We start from the raw sequence: 17,420 nt of genomic DNA, 5'->3' as shown, positions 1-17,420 counted from the left end.
ACGTCCCAAACTTCGCAATCTTACAAAGGGAAGTATCATTTGCTGTTGCTGGCCTCTTGCTCTAGTACCATCACCATATTTTTAACGTAAATGTTTCACTCGCCTATAGTTCGCATGTCCCTCGAGCGAGCGATGGAGTTAGGCAAAATTTTCAGACAGTTTTCCTATTTTCTTTCCAAATTTAGACTGTAATATCTCTTTCATTCGGAATTGGTTTTGAGATTGCAAGTATACTGCGATGATTTACTCGAAGAGTACAACGAGTAAATCTATTCACATTTATAATTTGACTATCGAATTTAGTTCGAATATTTGCTAAAATTGACACAAAGTCTCTTTCCACATATTATACTCAACAAAAATTTCCAATTTTAAACTAAATTTCAACAATCTCTGACATGAATGAGTTCAAATATATTTATGTTATGCAAAAAAATATGATGTACTGTAGGGAGAAAGAGTAGAAAACACTGTATCAGGTAAAGTAGCTTTCGGCTTTGAACCTTCTTTAGCAAAATACTATCGGATATACTTGACTAATTGATGAACATGGTGTTTTGAACTATTCAGCCGTTGGTGTAAGTCAAGACAATAATATCACATAGATATTGTTCATGGTTCTCATTACTTGATTCATTTTTTGCCTGAATCAACTCTTGAGTTTCATAAGTGTTTTGAAAATTTCAACCTCTAAAATATTCGTTTAAGTTGTCCGACTTTACATTTATATATGTGACCTCCTATTAAAAGTATTATGCCCTACTCAACTTGACTTATTCAAAATATAGGAATCATTAAATTTCATATTTTAACCCTTAACATTCTACAGAAAGCACTTTAATTGTCATAAGAATGAGTAGGGAAATATTTCTTTAAGTTCTTGATTGAATCTTCATAACAATTAATTGTCCATTTGAACCAAGATCTTGGGATCTCTAGTCAATAAGGGTTACCATTACTAAGGTTCTTATATAAAATGCTTTAATCCCATTTTTTTCAATAGGCAACGTACTTGATCTCTAGATAAACCTTTCATAAGTGGATTCGTGATGTTCTCCTTTGATTTCACATAATATATGGAGATGATACCATTAGAGATAAGTTGCTCAATGGTATTATGTTTATGACGTATATGTCTAGACTTATCATTATACATGCTACTTTTAGCCTTTCTAATAGCTAATTAACTATTACAATATATACTTATAGTAGGTACCGATTTAGGCTAACATGGAATGTCTTCCAAGAAGTTACAAAGTTGTTTTGCTTCTTCTTCAACTTTGTCCAAAGCAATAAACTCCGATTCCATCGTTGATCGAGCTATACATGTTTGCTTTGTTGACTTCCATGACACAACAACTCCACAAATGGTAAATACATAATCACCAGTAGACTTAGAATCTTTCATGTTGGATATCTAATTCATATCACAAAATCCTTCTAATACCGTGGAATATTTTGTAAAATGTATTCCATAGGTTAAGGTATACTTCAAATGCCTAAGAACCCTTGTTAAAGCATTTCGATGATCATGACTTGGATTACTTGTGAATCTACTCTATGTTGGATCGAGCTATGTTTAATCGAGAGCAGTTCATGATATACATTAAACTGTCTATAACTATAAATACTTTAGTTGTAATATACATTTACCCATATTTTTTATTTAGTGTAAAATTGTGTCAATAAGTGCTTTTGTAGGACTTTTCTCAAGTGCATTATACCTTTTAAGTATATTCTCAATGTAGTGAGATGAAAAAGTATAATTTCCTCCAATGTTCTAGAGATCTTAATTCCTAATTTCATATCAGCCATACCCAAGTCTTTCATCTCAAAATATTTTGTTAACATTTTCTTGGTGTTTATTTATTTATTATTATTTTTTTGTGACTATTTGCCATGATTAACAGGACTTCAATATATAGACATACAATTTCGGTGTTTGATGTATGCACTCTTTTCACACTCATTTATCTTAAATCCACTTGACAACATCGTTTTGTCAAACTTTTGGTGCCTCTATTTAGGAGCTTGTTTCAATACATACAAAGAATGATGTTTTTGCATCTATTTGATGAATCTCAAGGTTATATAATGTGGCAATAGAAATTAACAACTTTATCGAAGTAATTCTAGTTGCGGGTAAGTTGGTATCAAAGAACTCAAGTACTTCATTTTCTCTATATCCATTGGCAACCAACCTAGCCCTACATTTGCCAATTGATCCATCCAATTTTAGTTTTTTTTTTTTTGAAAATCCAAAAAGACTTATTTTCTAGAGGTAAATTAACTAACTTTCAAGTATGGTTCTACATTATAGAATCTATCTCACTATTGATAACTTCTTTTCAATATGGTACTTTCAAAATAGACATTGTTTCATTGAAAGTCTTTGGGTCATTAGGGCAAAACTAAGTGGATATTCTAGCCCTTTACTACTCCTTGGTACTTCATCATTTAAAGTACCGCTTGTAGTGTCATAAGTTCTCTTATTTGAACTTGCATATTTTTTATCTTTACATGAAAAAATATTCTCGATGAATGATGCATTTCTCGATTCAATTATGGTTCCTTCATGTATATCTTGGATTTCTGAATTATGTACAAGGAAGTAATATGTACTACTATTAGTGGCATATCCATTAAATATGCAATCAATCATCTTAGGATCGATTTTCACTTGTTTAGGCTTAGATACTTCAATCAACATTCCATACTTTCAATTGTTGAGGAAGGATGGTGACCTTTCTATAGTTCATATGGAGTTTCTTCTATTTTCTTGAGAGCTATCTTATTAAGAATGTTATTTTGCCTATAGAATAGCTTCATTCCACAAGTTCTAGGGTAGACTACAATCTTCTTCACATTGCGTTCATCATTTCTTTAAGAACTCGATTTTTACGTTCTGCAACACCCTTCGATTAAGGGGAGTAAGGTGTCCTTGTTTGATGAATGATTCCATTCTCGAAACAATATTTTTCAAATGATGCACTGTATTTACCACCTCTATTCCTACGAATTTTATTTCTCCGTTTACCTAGCCGATTCTCAACTTTTGTCTTATAATATTTGAATGCATCTAAGATCTCGTCTTTATTTCTTAGTGGAAACACATAACAATACTTTTTTCAATCATCAATGAAAGTTATAATATATTTCTTATTGAAAGAATTTTAAATCACGTATCACTATGTATTAATTCTAAATGTGTCGTGTTGATTTGAACTAAGTTAAAAGTTGTTTTGGCCTACTTTGCTTCAACACGTATTTCACACTTATGATTAGGATCAATCTTAAGTATCAGAATCAAACTTTGATTCATAAGTTTGCATAGAGATTTGTAGTTAACATGTTCCAATCGATTATACTATAAATAAGACAACTCAAGAATATAAACTGAATTAGAGTTTTTTTATTTATAATACTTTTTGGTACAATTGTTAGTCCTGTTAAGTACAAATTTGTATGATACAAACATAGGTTTAAGGTTGTTCTTGCTAAGTAGAGATCTCAAAACCAGGTTCTTATGAATATTTGGTACACGGAGACATTATTAAGGATTATTTCTTTTTCGGAAGTCATTTTCACTATTATCTTTCCAAGTCCTTCAACCTTCAAACTTGCAGAATTTCTCAAACTATCATGAATTTAAAGGTGAAGAATTTTTCACGACAAATTCTTCACCTTTAAATTCATGATAGTTTGAGAACATGGTCTTATTTGCACAAATATGGTGGGTAGCATCAGTATCAACCCACCAATCCCTTGAATTACCAACCATGTTGCTTTTAGAAGTAACTGTTGTAAACTCATCTCTTGAACTCCTTCGAAAGGGTGTCTCTTGCAACCACATTTGCTTGTGCAGTCCTCTTTGGCTTTCAACATTCATTTAAGCGATGTTCGATTTTTCTATAGTTGTAAAAGTTGCCTTTAATTTCTTGTCATTCTTGGTCTTGTTCCTTCTTGGTGCAAGACTGGAGACCTTACGTTTCTTGTTGACAACCTTTGAACCAGTTTCAACAAAGTTTACTCCAAGTTGAACATTAAACTTTCTTTCAGTGTTCCTATTGTCTTCCTCAATCTTCAAACGGGCTAACAATTCCTTCAAATCCATCTCTTTGAGTTTGTGTTTGAGATAGTTCTTGAAATATCTCCACATTGAAGGAATGTTCTCAATTCATTCAATTCCATCTTTTCTACACGTATGTCATAAAGCAGAACTTAAAGTTCTCGCACTTGACTTATCATGGTTTTGGAGTCTACCATTTTATAATCCAAAAACTTGTCGACAATAAACATTTTTATTCTGGCATCCTCAATCTTTTACTTTTTCTCCAACGAATCCGGAGATCATTGGCCAAGTCCTTCAAACTATAAAACTCCATAAGGTATATTTTCCAATCCATTTAGGATGTAGTTTTGGCAAAGGAATTCAAGTATTTTGATGCATCCAAAACAATAATCACATCATGATTATTTTCTAATTCTTGTACAGTTGGAGCTGTTTCTTTTGAGAACTTCGCCAAATTCATTGTTGTCATCTTTTGAAGTCCACCCCTTCAAATTTCTCTGATTTTTCCCATGGGGATTGGAGTATTTGGAAGTGGTATAGCCAAAGGTAGAACCACATTGTTTGTTCCATTTGTTGTGTGACTTGAAGTAGTCTCAACGACGTTTATTTTTGCTGCACAAACACATGTTCAACGTACTAAAAGAAAGAATGGGATACTCCAAAGACGAAAAAAGGTTTGTTTTCCAGCAAACAACCAAGAATTTTGTCTTAAGATTGACGGAGAGGCTTAAAGAGAAATTTTTGTTTATCAATATACCGAATAAATGTTAAGTTTAATTTATAGGAGCGTAATTAAATTCTATGAGAAGGTAAAACAAAAGAATGAAGATGTGGTGAAAAATAAGATCTAAAGAAAGTGATTGACACTTTTTCTTAAGACAAAATTGCCTCGTACTGGTGCTAACGAATTATGGCACTTGTTCTCAAGATACAACGGATTCAACTAATGGTAGATGCACTTCAAACCACAAAGCAACAACGAACTTGAATGAAATACTTTTCTCTACAAGAAAATTTATTTTTGAATGATTCTGGAGAGATTTTTGCAAAATTTTTGTTATAATTCTCAATACAAATGATATGAAATACTTAATGGAAGTCCAAAGAGTCCTATTTATAGAAGATGGGAGGTTGTGAATGAAATAATACGTCCCAAACTTTGGAACCTTATAAAGGGAAGCATCATTTGCTGTTGCTAGCCTGTCGAAGACTTCTCACTTGAGCGCTAGCACCATATTTTTAACAGAAACTTTTCGCCTGTCCATCAGTTGAGTGATAATCCCATCACTTAAGTGCTAAGCAAGCAATGGAGTTAGGCAAAACTCCCTGCTAGTTTTTCTCTGCTCTTTCCAACATTGGACTACAATTTCTCATTCATTTGAAATTGACTTTGAGATTCCAAATATACCAGGAAGATTTACTCGAATAGTAGAACAAGTTAGTCTATTTACATCTATAATTTGACTATCGGATCTAGTCCGAATATTTGATCGAAACAAACACAACGTCACTTTCCACGTATTATACTTAAACCAATATTTTTTTTATTATTTTTTAAAAAACCAAATTCCAACAAAATCTCATTGAGAAAGAAGGCTAACAATTAATTTTTTTTCTTTTTGGTCTAATTTTTATTGCATTGCCTAATCTTTTGACTTTGTTGTATTGTTGTCTGTATTGAATGACTTCTTTTATTAGATTGTAAAAAAAATTGTAATCATAATTTATAATTAAAAAAAGTACTATAAGTTCTCAATCTTTAGAACTCGAAACTTGGTACCCAAACTTATATCTCTTTGGAAATTTTATCCTCGACCTACTTCTATAGGTATCTTGGCTTCCTATTTATGGACCTTACTTCATCTTGGTTTGATCTAATAGGATCAACAATGCTGCATATCTAAAAAGTTGTGGAGGATAGTACCGTCATGAAAAATAAGTCTGAGACTAGGTTATAATAAGGTCCACAGGTTAGAGAACAAGGTGTTACGTATCCATTTATCTTAATTTTATTTTGACTAATAGGAAATGCATAACTTGTCTTGTCAACAAAGGATTAAGATTTAATAATGTGGGGGTTGGCACATTTATTTATTGAACAACTTATTGTACGATGTAGAGGCATGTAAATATATTCACACATTCACTTCCGGTGATTGGGATTTTATTCTATTCTCAATTATTGTACTTTTACGTAAGTTTTAGAGAAATTTGCATTTACGTTCCAAACTTGTGTGAAATGTTACAAATCTTCCTCAAACTTCTTTTCTAGCATAATCCATTTACAGCCTTTCAATTACGTGGCAAAACTCGTCTTTTTGTCCATTTTGATCGTTAAATGATGGATCTGCTTTTCTCTTTAAATATATAACCGTAAAATAAAATAGTAAAACAACAAAAGATAAGGAATAATTGCAAATGGACTCTCTTTTCAAAAGTACAAATAAATCACACTTAAAACAATTAAATATATATTAATAGAATCATTTCATCTTCTCCAAACAAACTCCACCACCTACTCCGTCCGCCCTTACCCTGCCCCATTCCACCCACCCATCCTAATCCCTTCACACTCATGGTCGAACACTATCTCCACAACTATAATCACATTGTCAACTGTGGCAAAAAAAATAAACAAATAAATAAATAATCAACAGTCTAAGATTGCAGAACTACCATTGACAGACTCCTCAGTAAACCTTCATTATCCATTGGAAAAACCAAATCTGCAGCCTAAATTGCAGATTTACTACCAGCAATAGCACCTCACCAGCCATGACACCGTTGATGGCGTGATTACATTTGCGAAGGTAGTGTTTGGCATCCTTACCAACCCTTTATTATCCATTGCAAAAACCAAATCAGCAACCTAAATCCTAGAATTACCACCACCAATGGACGCCTCAAGCCTCACCATCCATTGCTAAAAAATAAATAGAAAAATAACTAAAACAAATAGCTATAATAGTGAATTAAAAATATAAGTCAATTAGTTGGATCATCATCAAATGGCAATCCCTTGATATGTGGAGTAGAAAAGGTGCCTGTATCGCATTCGAAATAGATTGTTAGTAACTTTTTAAGAATTTTGAGGGATAAATAGAGTTGGAGGACCATAAAATTGTTAGGATTTAATTGTATGGGCAATTCTTTAAACAAAAATACTAATATAAAGAGTTGTAAAAGTCAATAAGTCAATTGAAATGTTGTATAGATGAAATAGGTAACTTAGAGTTCGAGTTTGGAACGAGGAGGAAAGAGTCGCCTGATTTACGCTAGCCTATCCCCTATTTGATGCTCAAGCTAAAAAAACAGAAATATTGTTGCTCACCTATTGCCTAGCTCTCGCTCGAGCGGCACATTAGTTGCTCGCTTGTTGCTAGCCTGATGCTCGAGAGACGATATTATGCGTAAAACCTTAGTTTGCACTTTTCAAGAGTTTTATTTGGCCCATGCTGTCTAAATGCCTTCTACTATATATACCTAAACCCTAACACGTTTTTTGGTGTGGTTGTCTATTATATTCCTTCTTCATAATATCATTCAAAGATCCCAGAACACATTTAAGTCTTAGATTAATCCTTTCATTCTTGAGTTCATTCAACCGTAACTTAGGGAAAAACATCAAATTCGCATAATGTAAAACACCCATTTCCTATATACATATAGGAAGGTACTTTTTCAAGAGCTTATAGAGGTTGTTGAAGATTGAGGTAGGTTGGACTAGAAGCTCAAGAAGAGTACAAAAATAAGGTGTTCTTGGTGATCTAAGGAAGATAGAGAATTTCATAAGATCGAGAATAGGTATGAGTGAAGTACATTCCCAGAAGATCGGGAACATGTGTGAGTGAAGCACGTTCCACCCGATCCTAAAGATTGCAGGAATTAGATCAACGAGTCTAGTGAATTCTTTCACTGGATCATACTGTAAGTTCATATTGTCTATAGTGCAGGTCACTGGCCTGGTCCTAAAGTTTTTACCCATTTGGATTTTTTCATCAGCAATTATTGTGTTCTTTATACAAATTGTGGTACTTTAACAAAGAATAATTTGACTTGTTTGATTAACCATTTAGAAACAATTAAAAAGTCAATTGTTTTTTTTAATTATATCATTCCGCATGTTGGGTCAAAATAAATTGGCTAAATAGAACTTTCAAGAGGTTTCCAAACTTTTCAAGTGGTATAAGATCTTTTCAAATTGTATCTGAGTCCAAATTCCTGACCTTAGTTTTTCCATATGAGTAGTTCATTATATATCCCCGCCATATTTTGATGGCAGTAACTTCGCGTATTGGAAAGTTAGAATGAGAGTCTTCCTAAAATCGATGGATGAGCATATTTGTTTGAGCATAGTAAATGGTTGGACTGCCCCCTTCTAGCACCGTTGATGGTGTTGTCATCCCCAGGTCTATAACAAATTGGACAACTACAAATTCAGATAAGTGAAATTGGAACAATAAAGCCCTACATACTTTATTTATGACAGTGTCCACTGAAGAATTTAGGTGAGTATCTATGTGTGAGATTGCTGAAAAAGTTTGGATATTTTGCAGACCACGCATGAGGGAACTCAGGTAGTTAAGAACTCCAAGCTACAAATGTTCACTACTAGATTTAAAGAGATTAGGATAAAAGAAGGCGAGACATTGGATGACTTCTATGCGAGCTTGAATGACATAGTTAATTTTAGCTTCAACTTAGGTGAAAGAATTCATGAGCCCAAGATTGTTAGAAAAATCCTTAGATCTTTGCTTGAGAGATTTAGGCCTAAAATCACTGTTATGTAGGAGAGTAAGGACATAGATGCTATTAAGGTTGAAGAGTTGGTTAGATATCCCTAGACTTACAAACTAATATTAGATAAACCTACAAAAGGGAAGTCTTTGGCCTTGGACAATATTAGGGATAACTGTAATGAATCTTCTGATTTGTAGTCACCTAATGATGAGGAGATAGCTTATTTTGCTAGGAAATTTTGAAAAATGTTTAGAAATAAGAAGAAACTTCAAGAGAGACATAGAAGTGTTCCCAGTGAGTTTAGAAAGATATCTCAATCTGTGAGATGCCATAAGTGTCAAGGTTTTGGCCATTATAGGAGTGAGTGCTCTAATAGTAATAGAAATAAGGATAAAGCTATGAATGTTATTTTCACTGATGACGATTCTAACTGCAATAATCAAACTGAGAAATTCACTCAGGATGAAAACGAAAAAATATATGGCCTTCACTACTAGGATTAGGAGTGAATCTGATAAGAAAAGTGAGAAGGTTGAAGTTATAGATAGTGCTGAGCAATCTGAGGAGGATTTTGAAGATGAGGAGGATATACATGAGGCTTTGATAAATTATATGAGGAGAGTGATTACGCCCAAAGTATAACGCGGTAGTTGTAGTATAGCTTTGAGGTGTCGTATCCACAAGGAGATGGGAAAATTACTCAAAAGATCAAAAGCTAGGATTTTTATCGTGATTTGTATAAAAATAATTTATCAATTTGAATGAATTATAAATATCAATCAACGTAAATTGCGCAATCATGTACTCAATTAAAGATATTTGTCCTAATACTTTAATTGGAAAATATATCATTAAAGCCCATTTTAATACTATGGTAATTCTAAAATCTAGATTTTCTACAACACATTCCCACTCTAATCTATTGAAATCAGATCCAAAAAAAATTTATATACATAGGGCATAAAATGGTAGAGAACCACACCAATAAGATTGCATGAAATTGAAATTCAACGAATAATTTAATTCCACAATAGATAAAACATGATTGAATCTATGAAAAACCTAATAAACGTTAAACCAATCTCACAATAATGTTTGGAATTGAAATTCAATAATTATTTTAATTAATCAATAGACAAAGCTTGACCAAATCCATAACAAATCTAATAAGAATTGAATTAATCTCAAAACAATTTAATGAAAACAGGAAATCTAGACCTTAAAAATAATTTAACAATGAAAATTAGAATTACATGTGTAAAAGGATGTTAAAATCATCGATACCAATCGAGTTCCTTCATGGCTTCATCAAATCCTTAGTTCCTCATAGTGTTCTTGAGCCAAAAATCAAAGAACATTATGCTTAGATGAGAAGAATGGCGTTCTTCCTCGAATTAGGGCTTAAAATTGTGTGGAAACTGAGTTTCCATAAGTGGTTTTATCAAATTAGAAAACTGAAGATTTGGGTATAGAATAAACTATGCGTACGCATGGTTCTAATGATGCATCGCATGGTAGACTTGTTTAGGTCTCAGTAGTGGATATTTGGAAATCTCGCGTACGCATAGGCCTGTACTCATAGTATAAATTCTTCTCCGTCAGACAGCTTTCAGTATTTTTAACATATATTCCTCTCCCGATGTTCGATTAAGGTGATTCAAGTTTCATTGGAAAGGTAACTCAAAGAGCTACAACTTTTCTTTAGATGTCATCTTCCGATTCAATCGTATGACAGGTCAGAAAGGGTCCCAATATGAGGCTAAAAATCGATGCGTGACTTCTTCGATTGGAAATTTATGTGTGATCATACTTTGACGATATTTCATCCCTTTGACCTCTTTCCTCATCTGCTTGACTTCTAACACTTTCAAATCTTCATCATAAGGTTAGGCACAAGTTTGGAGTATTTGCACTTTAGTCCCAAACTTTCATTTTATTCCATTTTGGTCCTTTTCTGCTCTTTTCTTCTAGCTTCCATCTTTTATACCAAAATGCAACCTGAATCAAAACATAAATATAATGAGTGCATTTTTGAATCAAATAATCACATGAATGCAATAGTTAAGAGGAAGAAATATTATGTTTTATACTCTTATCACACCCCCAACTTATTTATTACTAGTCTCTAGCAATTCAATGGAGAACAAACAAACGAACGATTAGACTATAATATAAATGAAATTATTAAGTTCCAACTTAATTGCAATTCATGCTCTTTTCAAACTCAACACCACAAGAACTTAACAATGCCATGATCATCAAGATATCAAAAAACACTTGCTAAATGTGTGAGTGTGTGTCAAGCCACAGCCATCTTACCGCCAACCCTAACACATGCAACATCGAGCATGTCTCGAGCTGAAGGTTCAGCTCCATAACTCGTGGGTATCAAAGTATTTAGCGCGATTTTCTCTCTATGGAGCTGAGAAAGGGTATACACTCATAACTTGTAGGCTTAAATTTCTCTGAATGAGCAACAAGCGAACATTCATCTTATGATAGGCATATTGTCAAATGATGATTCATCACTTTCTTACCACAATCATACTTCGAATCAAAATAGTCAATATAAAGGGTTGTAATGTGGTTTGGGTTAGGCTGTATGAAAATGAGGATATAAAGATTCAAGGACTCCCAAGCATGTAGCTAGGCATCTTATCAAGCATCTTGATAGATTACATCTTTCTATTAATACACTCTTCAATATTTCAACCCCAAAATCTCTTTTTTTTGGGGGGTGTTTTGCTCGACCAAATTTTCTGATTTTTTTTTATCTCTTTTGTTTCGTCCTTTTTTTTTTTTTTTGGTTTAGGGGTGTTTTGCTTGAGCACATACTAACTTTTGTCATTTTCTTGCTTCTATTTTTCACAAATAAGCATTCAATACTTACTACACGTTTACAAGTAAAAAGTTGGGTAAATACATGGATAGACCATACTCCAATGTGGAGAAGTATTTATAACATGGGTATATGAAGAAAATGCAATACATGTGTGTATGGCTCAACATGGCTACTAGGGGTTGTAATTATTGAAAAAAAAAAAAAAGGTTTGAAGGGCTTATATGTTAATCCTAGATTGACCTTCATCATTTCCCAAGTAACTTACCATCTTATCACAAACCATATATTCTCAAAAGAGTTTCCAATTCACCAAATCAATGAATGCTCATTGCTATTTTAGTGTAGGGTGGCTCTCGATCCTCACTAACTCTCACAAGAAAACTTCAACAAGAAACTCCTCTAACTTTATGGGTTAAACAACTATCTTATCACAATGCTTGTGTGCACAAAATAATTCAGCAAACGTCTCAACATCTAGACTCACATGAACAGTATCAACTCCTAGATTGAAAGGTTTATATGTTAATCCTAGATTGACCTTCATCATTTCTCAAATGACTTACCATCTTACCACAAACCATATATTCTCAAAAGAGTTTTCAATTCACAAAATCAATGAATGCTCATCGCTATTTTAGTGCAAGGTGGCTCTCGATCCTCACTAACTCTTACAATAAAACTTCAACAAGAAACTTCCTAGCTATATGTGTTAAACCACTATCTTACCACAAAACTTGTGTGCACAAAATGATTCAACAAATGTCTCAACATCTAGACTCACATGAACGATATCAACTCCTAGTGGCATATTTGGTCATTCAAGAATATAAACATATAGCTAATTAGGGACTTAAAAAAAGTTTAGACCGAAATTTCATGTAAATCATGCAATTCACAACAAAATTTAAGTTAAACTCCCCCAACTAAACATTGCATTGTCCTCAATGCAAAAACATGTCTGCTAAATAAAGGTAAGAAAAGGTGTCACTTAAGTGCCAAAGTGAATCACATGAGCTAAAGTATAGGAAGCCTGAAAGTCTCCAATGGAGAGGGTGATGCAGAAAATGAAAATAAACTGAAAAAATTGCAAAAAAAACTAAAAAAATCTGAAACTAAAATACAGAAACACAAAGTGAGGAATGTACCTGAAGGGTGTCATGAGTGGTAAACTAGGTTTGCAAAAGAAATTTCTTCCAATGCAGGCACTTGTCTCTGTCCATTCAATTTGAAAACCCTACCATCATTAGGGTCCTCAATTTCAACCATCCCATTTTCAGAAGCCTGTGTTACCACATATGGAACAATCCACCTAAAGCGGAGTTTCCCCGGGTGCTTGTAAAGTCTAAAATCACACAAGTACACTTTCTGGTTTGGTTCAAAGTTTTTCTCAAAATGTTTTTATCGTGAAATGCTTTCTATTTTGACTTGATATTCTAGAACTTTCATAGACATCATTTCTTAACTTCTCTAACTCACTCAATTGAAATTTCCTATGTTTACCTCCCTTTTCTAGATCAAAGTCGAAGTGTTTAATGGCCCAAAAGGCTCAGTGCTCAAGTTCGACAGTTAAATGGCAAAGCTTTCCAAAGATTAGTCTATAAGGTGACATGTCTAGGGAAGTCTTAAAAGCTGTACGGTAAGCCCAAAGTACATCATTCAGTCTCAACGACCAATCCTTATGAATAGAGTTCATCGTCTTTTTCAAACTTTGTTTAATTTCCCTATTAGTCAATTCTACTTGTCTACTAGTTTGTGGGGGTGATAAGAAGTGGAAATTTTATGAATCATCCCATACTTTTTCATTAGTGCCTCAAATGAACGGTTACAAAAGTGTGTGTCTCTATAACTAATGATAACACGTGGTGTACCGAATTGAGACAAAACATTTTCTTTAAGGAATTTAACAACCGTTTTATTGTCATTGGCTTTACAAGCAACCGCCTCTACCCACTTAGACACGTAGTCTATAGCCACAATGATGTATAAATAGCCAAAAGAGGGTGGAAAGGGTCACATAAAGTCAATGCCTCAACAATCAAACACTTCAACTACCAAAATGGGATTTAAAGGCATCATATTATGGCAGGAAATAGTACCTAGTTTTTGACACATCTCACAAGATTTAAAATAGGCAACAGTGTCTTTAAACAAGGTGGGCCAATAAAAATCACACTGCAAAATTTTTGCAGCAGTTTTTTTCATAGAAAAGTGGCCCCCACAAGCTTGGGTATGGCAAAAATCTAGTACACTGGGTATCTCCTTATCAGGAACATATCATCTCAATATTTGGTCGGGACAATACTTAAATAAATAGGGTCATCCCAATAAAAGTTACGTACCTCAACCAAGAATTTTCTCTTATCCTGTACACTCCACTCTTTCGGGATTTCACTTACAGCCAAATAATTCACAATATTAGCAAATCATGGTAGAGAAGAGATAGTAAATAAATTTTCATCAGAAAATTCATCTCTAATTGGCAAGGTGTTTTAGTTGTCTTCAAAGGTTAGCCTTGACAAATGGACCGCTACAACATTTTCCATTCCCTTGTTATCTTTGATAATGATGTCAAATTCCTGCAAAAAAAAAAAGTAAGATCGAACGTATTGGTCTTGCCTTAGCATCCTTCTTTGCAAGAAAGTGCTTAAAGGCTGCATGATATGTGAAAATAGTAATGGGAGAGCCAATCAAATAGGATTAAAACTTATCAAGCGCAAAAATTACTGCTAGTAATTCTTTTTTAGTAGTGGAATGATTTATTTGAGCACTATTTAGAGTTCTACTTGCGTAGTAAATCACAAAAGTCTTACCTTCTTTTCGTTGTCCTAGAACAACACCTAATGCAAAGTCGCTAGCGTCACACATAATTTCAAATGGCAATGTCCAATCAGGTGGTTGCATTATGGGTACGGAGGTAAGTTTACAAATCAACAATTTAAATGCATTTTGGGTTTCAGTTGTCCATTCAAAAGTCACATCTTTGTTTAGCAAGTTATATAGGGGTCTAGATATGGATGAGAAATTTTGTATAAACCTCCTATAAAAACCTGTATGACCGAGAAATGATCTAATGTCTTTCACAGTCCTATGTGTAGGCAATTTAGAGATCAATTCAATTTTTGACTTATCTACTTTTATCCCTCTTGAAAAAATAAGATGACCTAAGACAATACCGAAAGACACCATGAAATGACAATTTATCCAATTCAAAACTAAGCATTTTTCTTCACATCTAGCCAAGACTCTTTTCAAATTTAACAAACATATATCAAAGGAGGTCCCAAAAATAGTTAAGTCATCCATAAACACTTCTATGCAATCCTCTATCATGTCATTAAACATACTCATCATGCATCTTTGGAATGTGGTAGGGACATTACAAAGTCCAAATGGCATCCTATGAAATGCTTAAGTACCAAAATGACACATGAATGTGATTTTTTCCTGGTCTTCTAGAGCAATCTCAATTTGATAGTATCATGAATAGCCATCTAGAAAATAGTAAAAAGGATGACCAGTCACACGTTCAAGTATTTGGTCCAAAAAGAGAAGGGAAAAATGATCATTTTGAGTGGTAGTATTTAACTTCCTATAATCAATGCACATGCACGCCAACCAGTTACCGTTTTTGTAGAGACCAATTCAAGCACTTCATTTTTCATATATTGACACCTGACTTTTTGGGGACCACCTGTGTAGGACTAACCCATTTACTATCTGCAATTGGGTAAATGATTCCTGCATCTAGCAATTTAAGCACCTCATTCTTTACCACTTCCTTTATTGTAGGGTTTAGCCTATGTTGTGGGTCTCTCCTAGGATTAGTCATTTCCTCTAGATAAATCCTATGGGAACAAATTAGAGGACTAATACCTTTGATGTCGGCTATGGTCCACACTAATGCAGATTTGTGTTCGTTCAGAATGCTTAAAAGTTGCTTACATTATAATGCATCCAATTCTGACGATATAATAACAGGAAAGATATCTCTTGGTCCAAGAAACACATGTTTTAGTCCTATAGAAAGTTGTTTCAATTTTGGCCTGAGGTTTTCAATGCTTGATGGTTTCTGTCCTCCAGTCATTTTTGCCAATTCGTCAAACTTGGGTTGCCATGTTGAAGTCCTACGGTCCTGTAATTTTGTAAAAACTACACAAATGTTAGCATACTCATCAACATTAAAACCATATAAAATTTCAGAATTTAGGAGAAAAGAGTTCAAAGGATCAGAATCAATTGTTGTGGATGCTTCCTCCTGAGTGAATGTATCGATCATGTATGTTTGATAGCATTCATCATCTTCCGTAGGTTGTTGGGTGACATAGAAAATATTGACTTCTAGAGTCATATTTTCAAATGTCAGCTTTATCAGACCATTCCTATAATTGATAAGAGCGTTAGCTGCAAGAAGGAAAGGTCTACCAAGTATAATAGGGATTTTAGAGTTAACATCTACTTCAACCTTTACATCTAATACCAAGAAATCAATAGGGTTGTGAAATTTATCAACCTGAACTAAAACATCCTCAACTACTCCCCTTGGTTGTATGGTGGACCGACCAGCTAATTGTAGAACCACTGAGGTGGGTTTCATTTCTTCTAGACCTAACAACAAGTATATAGCATAAGGCATGAGGTTGACACTAGCTCTTAAATCTTGATGGGCTTGTGCAAACTTACGGTTCCCAATGACATAAGAAATGATAGGACAACCAAGGTCTTTATACTTTTGTGGGATCCTTTGTTCTATCACAGCACTCACTTTCTCGGTCAAGAAAGCAATTTTTTTGATATGATGTTTCTTTTTTAAAGTGCATAAGTCCTTAAGGACTTTAGCATATGTAGGAATTTGAAAAATCACATGTAAGAGAGGCAAATTGATTTTGACTTGTCTGAGGTGTTCTAGAATTTCATTATGTTAACCTGTTGATTTCCAAGTAGACTTGAGAGATTAAGAGAAAGGTATTCTAGCTATGTTTTCCACTAGTTCCTCACTAGGATTGATCTCATTAGGCTCAATTGGCTCTTTTTCATTCTCCCTAGGTGTAGGAGTTGGTTCTACAACATTCCCTGATCTACTGGTTATAGCATTCGCCTTCTTAAAATTGGTCTCTTCGGATCCATAGGTTTGTGCCATGTGCTACCCTTTTGGGTTTGGTTGAGCTTGAGCCAGAAACTTCCCACGTTCCCCTACAGCCAAGACATTGGATAACTTAGACATATGATTCTTTATCTTTTTGTTTTCCTCGACTACTTGGGTAATCATAGTCTCAAGTTTTTGATTTATTTTGCCTTGTGCCTCGATGAATGCATGTAGGGTGTCTTCTAAGGAATTCCTAGAGGACATAGGTTGACGTGGGGGTGCATTCTAAGCTCGAGTTTGTTGGGCATGTTGTTGGTTCTCTAACTTCCAGCTAAAGTTGGGATGATTCCGCCACCTTGGGTTATAAGTCTTGGAGTAAGGGGTATAGGGCTTTTGATATATACCTAAAGCATTATAGTATTCCTCATAAAGTCCCCTCATCTCAGTGCAAGTAGGACACTCTTGTTCTAGATAATCCATGCCACCACACACAAAACAAAACCCTTCAGACTCAACACGGGAAATAGCATGTGTAGGTTTTGAATCCTTAGCATGTAGGGCTTCTAATTCTCTAGTGAGGCTTTCTACCTTGGCTCTAAGGTTGTCTTCCTCCCTAAGGTGATAAATGCTTGTGCTAGTAGAGTTTCCCTGAGGTCGTGACCTATTGGTACTATCGGAGGCAT

The 17,420-nt window shown here is 34.1% G+C and overlaps 1 protein-coding gene and 1 pseudogene across 1 annotated transcript; both read right to left on the bottom strand.

Moving 5' to 3' along the window:
- Positions 1-13,388: 13,388 nt before the first annotated feature.
- LOC111373419 lies at positions 13,389-15,483 on the bottom strand (annotated as a pseudogene).
- A 114-nt stretch (positions 15,484-15,597) lies between these two features.
- Positions 15,598-16,791, bottom strand: LOC111373417. The gene is made up of 2 exons (XM_022995957.1): positions 16,639-16,791; positions 15,598-16,455 (listed from the first exon to the last, which is right to left on the bottom strand). The coding sequence occupies exons 1-2, from the start codon at positions 16,789-16,791 to the stop codon at positions 15,598-15,600; spliced, it is 1,011 nt and encodes a 336-aa protein (XP_022851725.1).
- Between the last annotated feature and the right edge of the window lie 629 nt (positions 16,792-17,420).

Source organism: Olea europaea, unplaced genomic scaffold (genome assembly GCF_002742605.1).
Source record: "Olea europaea var. sylvestris unplaced genomic scaffold, O_europaea_v1 scaffold1128, whole genome shotgun sequence".
In the NCBI taxonomy this organism is placed as follows: Eukaryota; Viridiplantae; Streptophyta; class Magnoliopsida; order Lamiales; family Oleaceae; genus Olea; species Olea europaea.
Note: the sequence above shows the minus strand (reverse complement) of the source record. Positions and strands in the feature narration are given on the sequence as shown.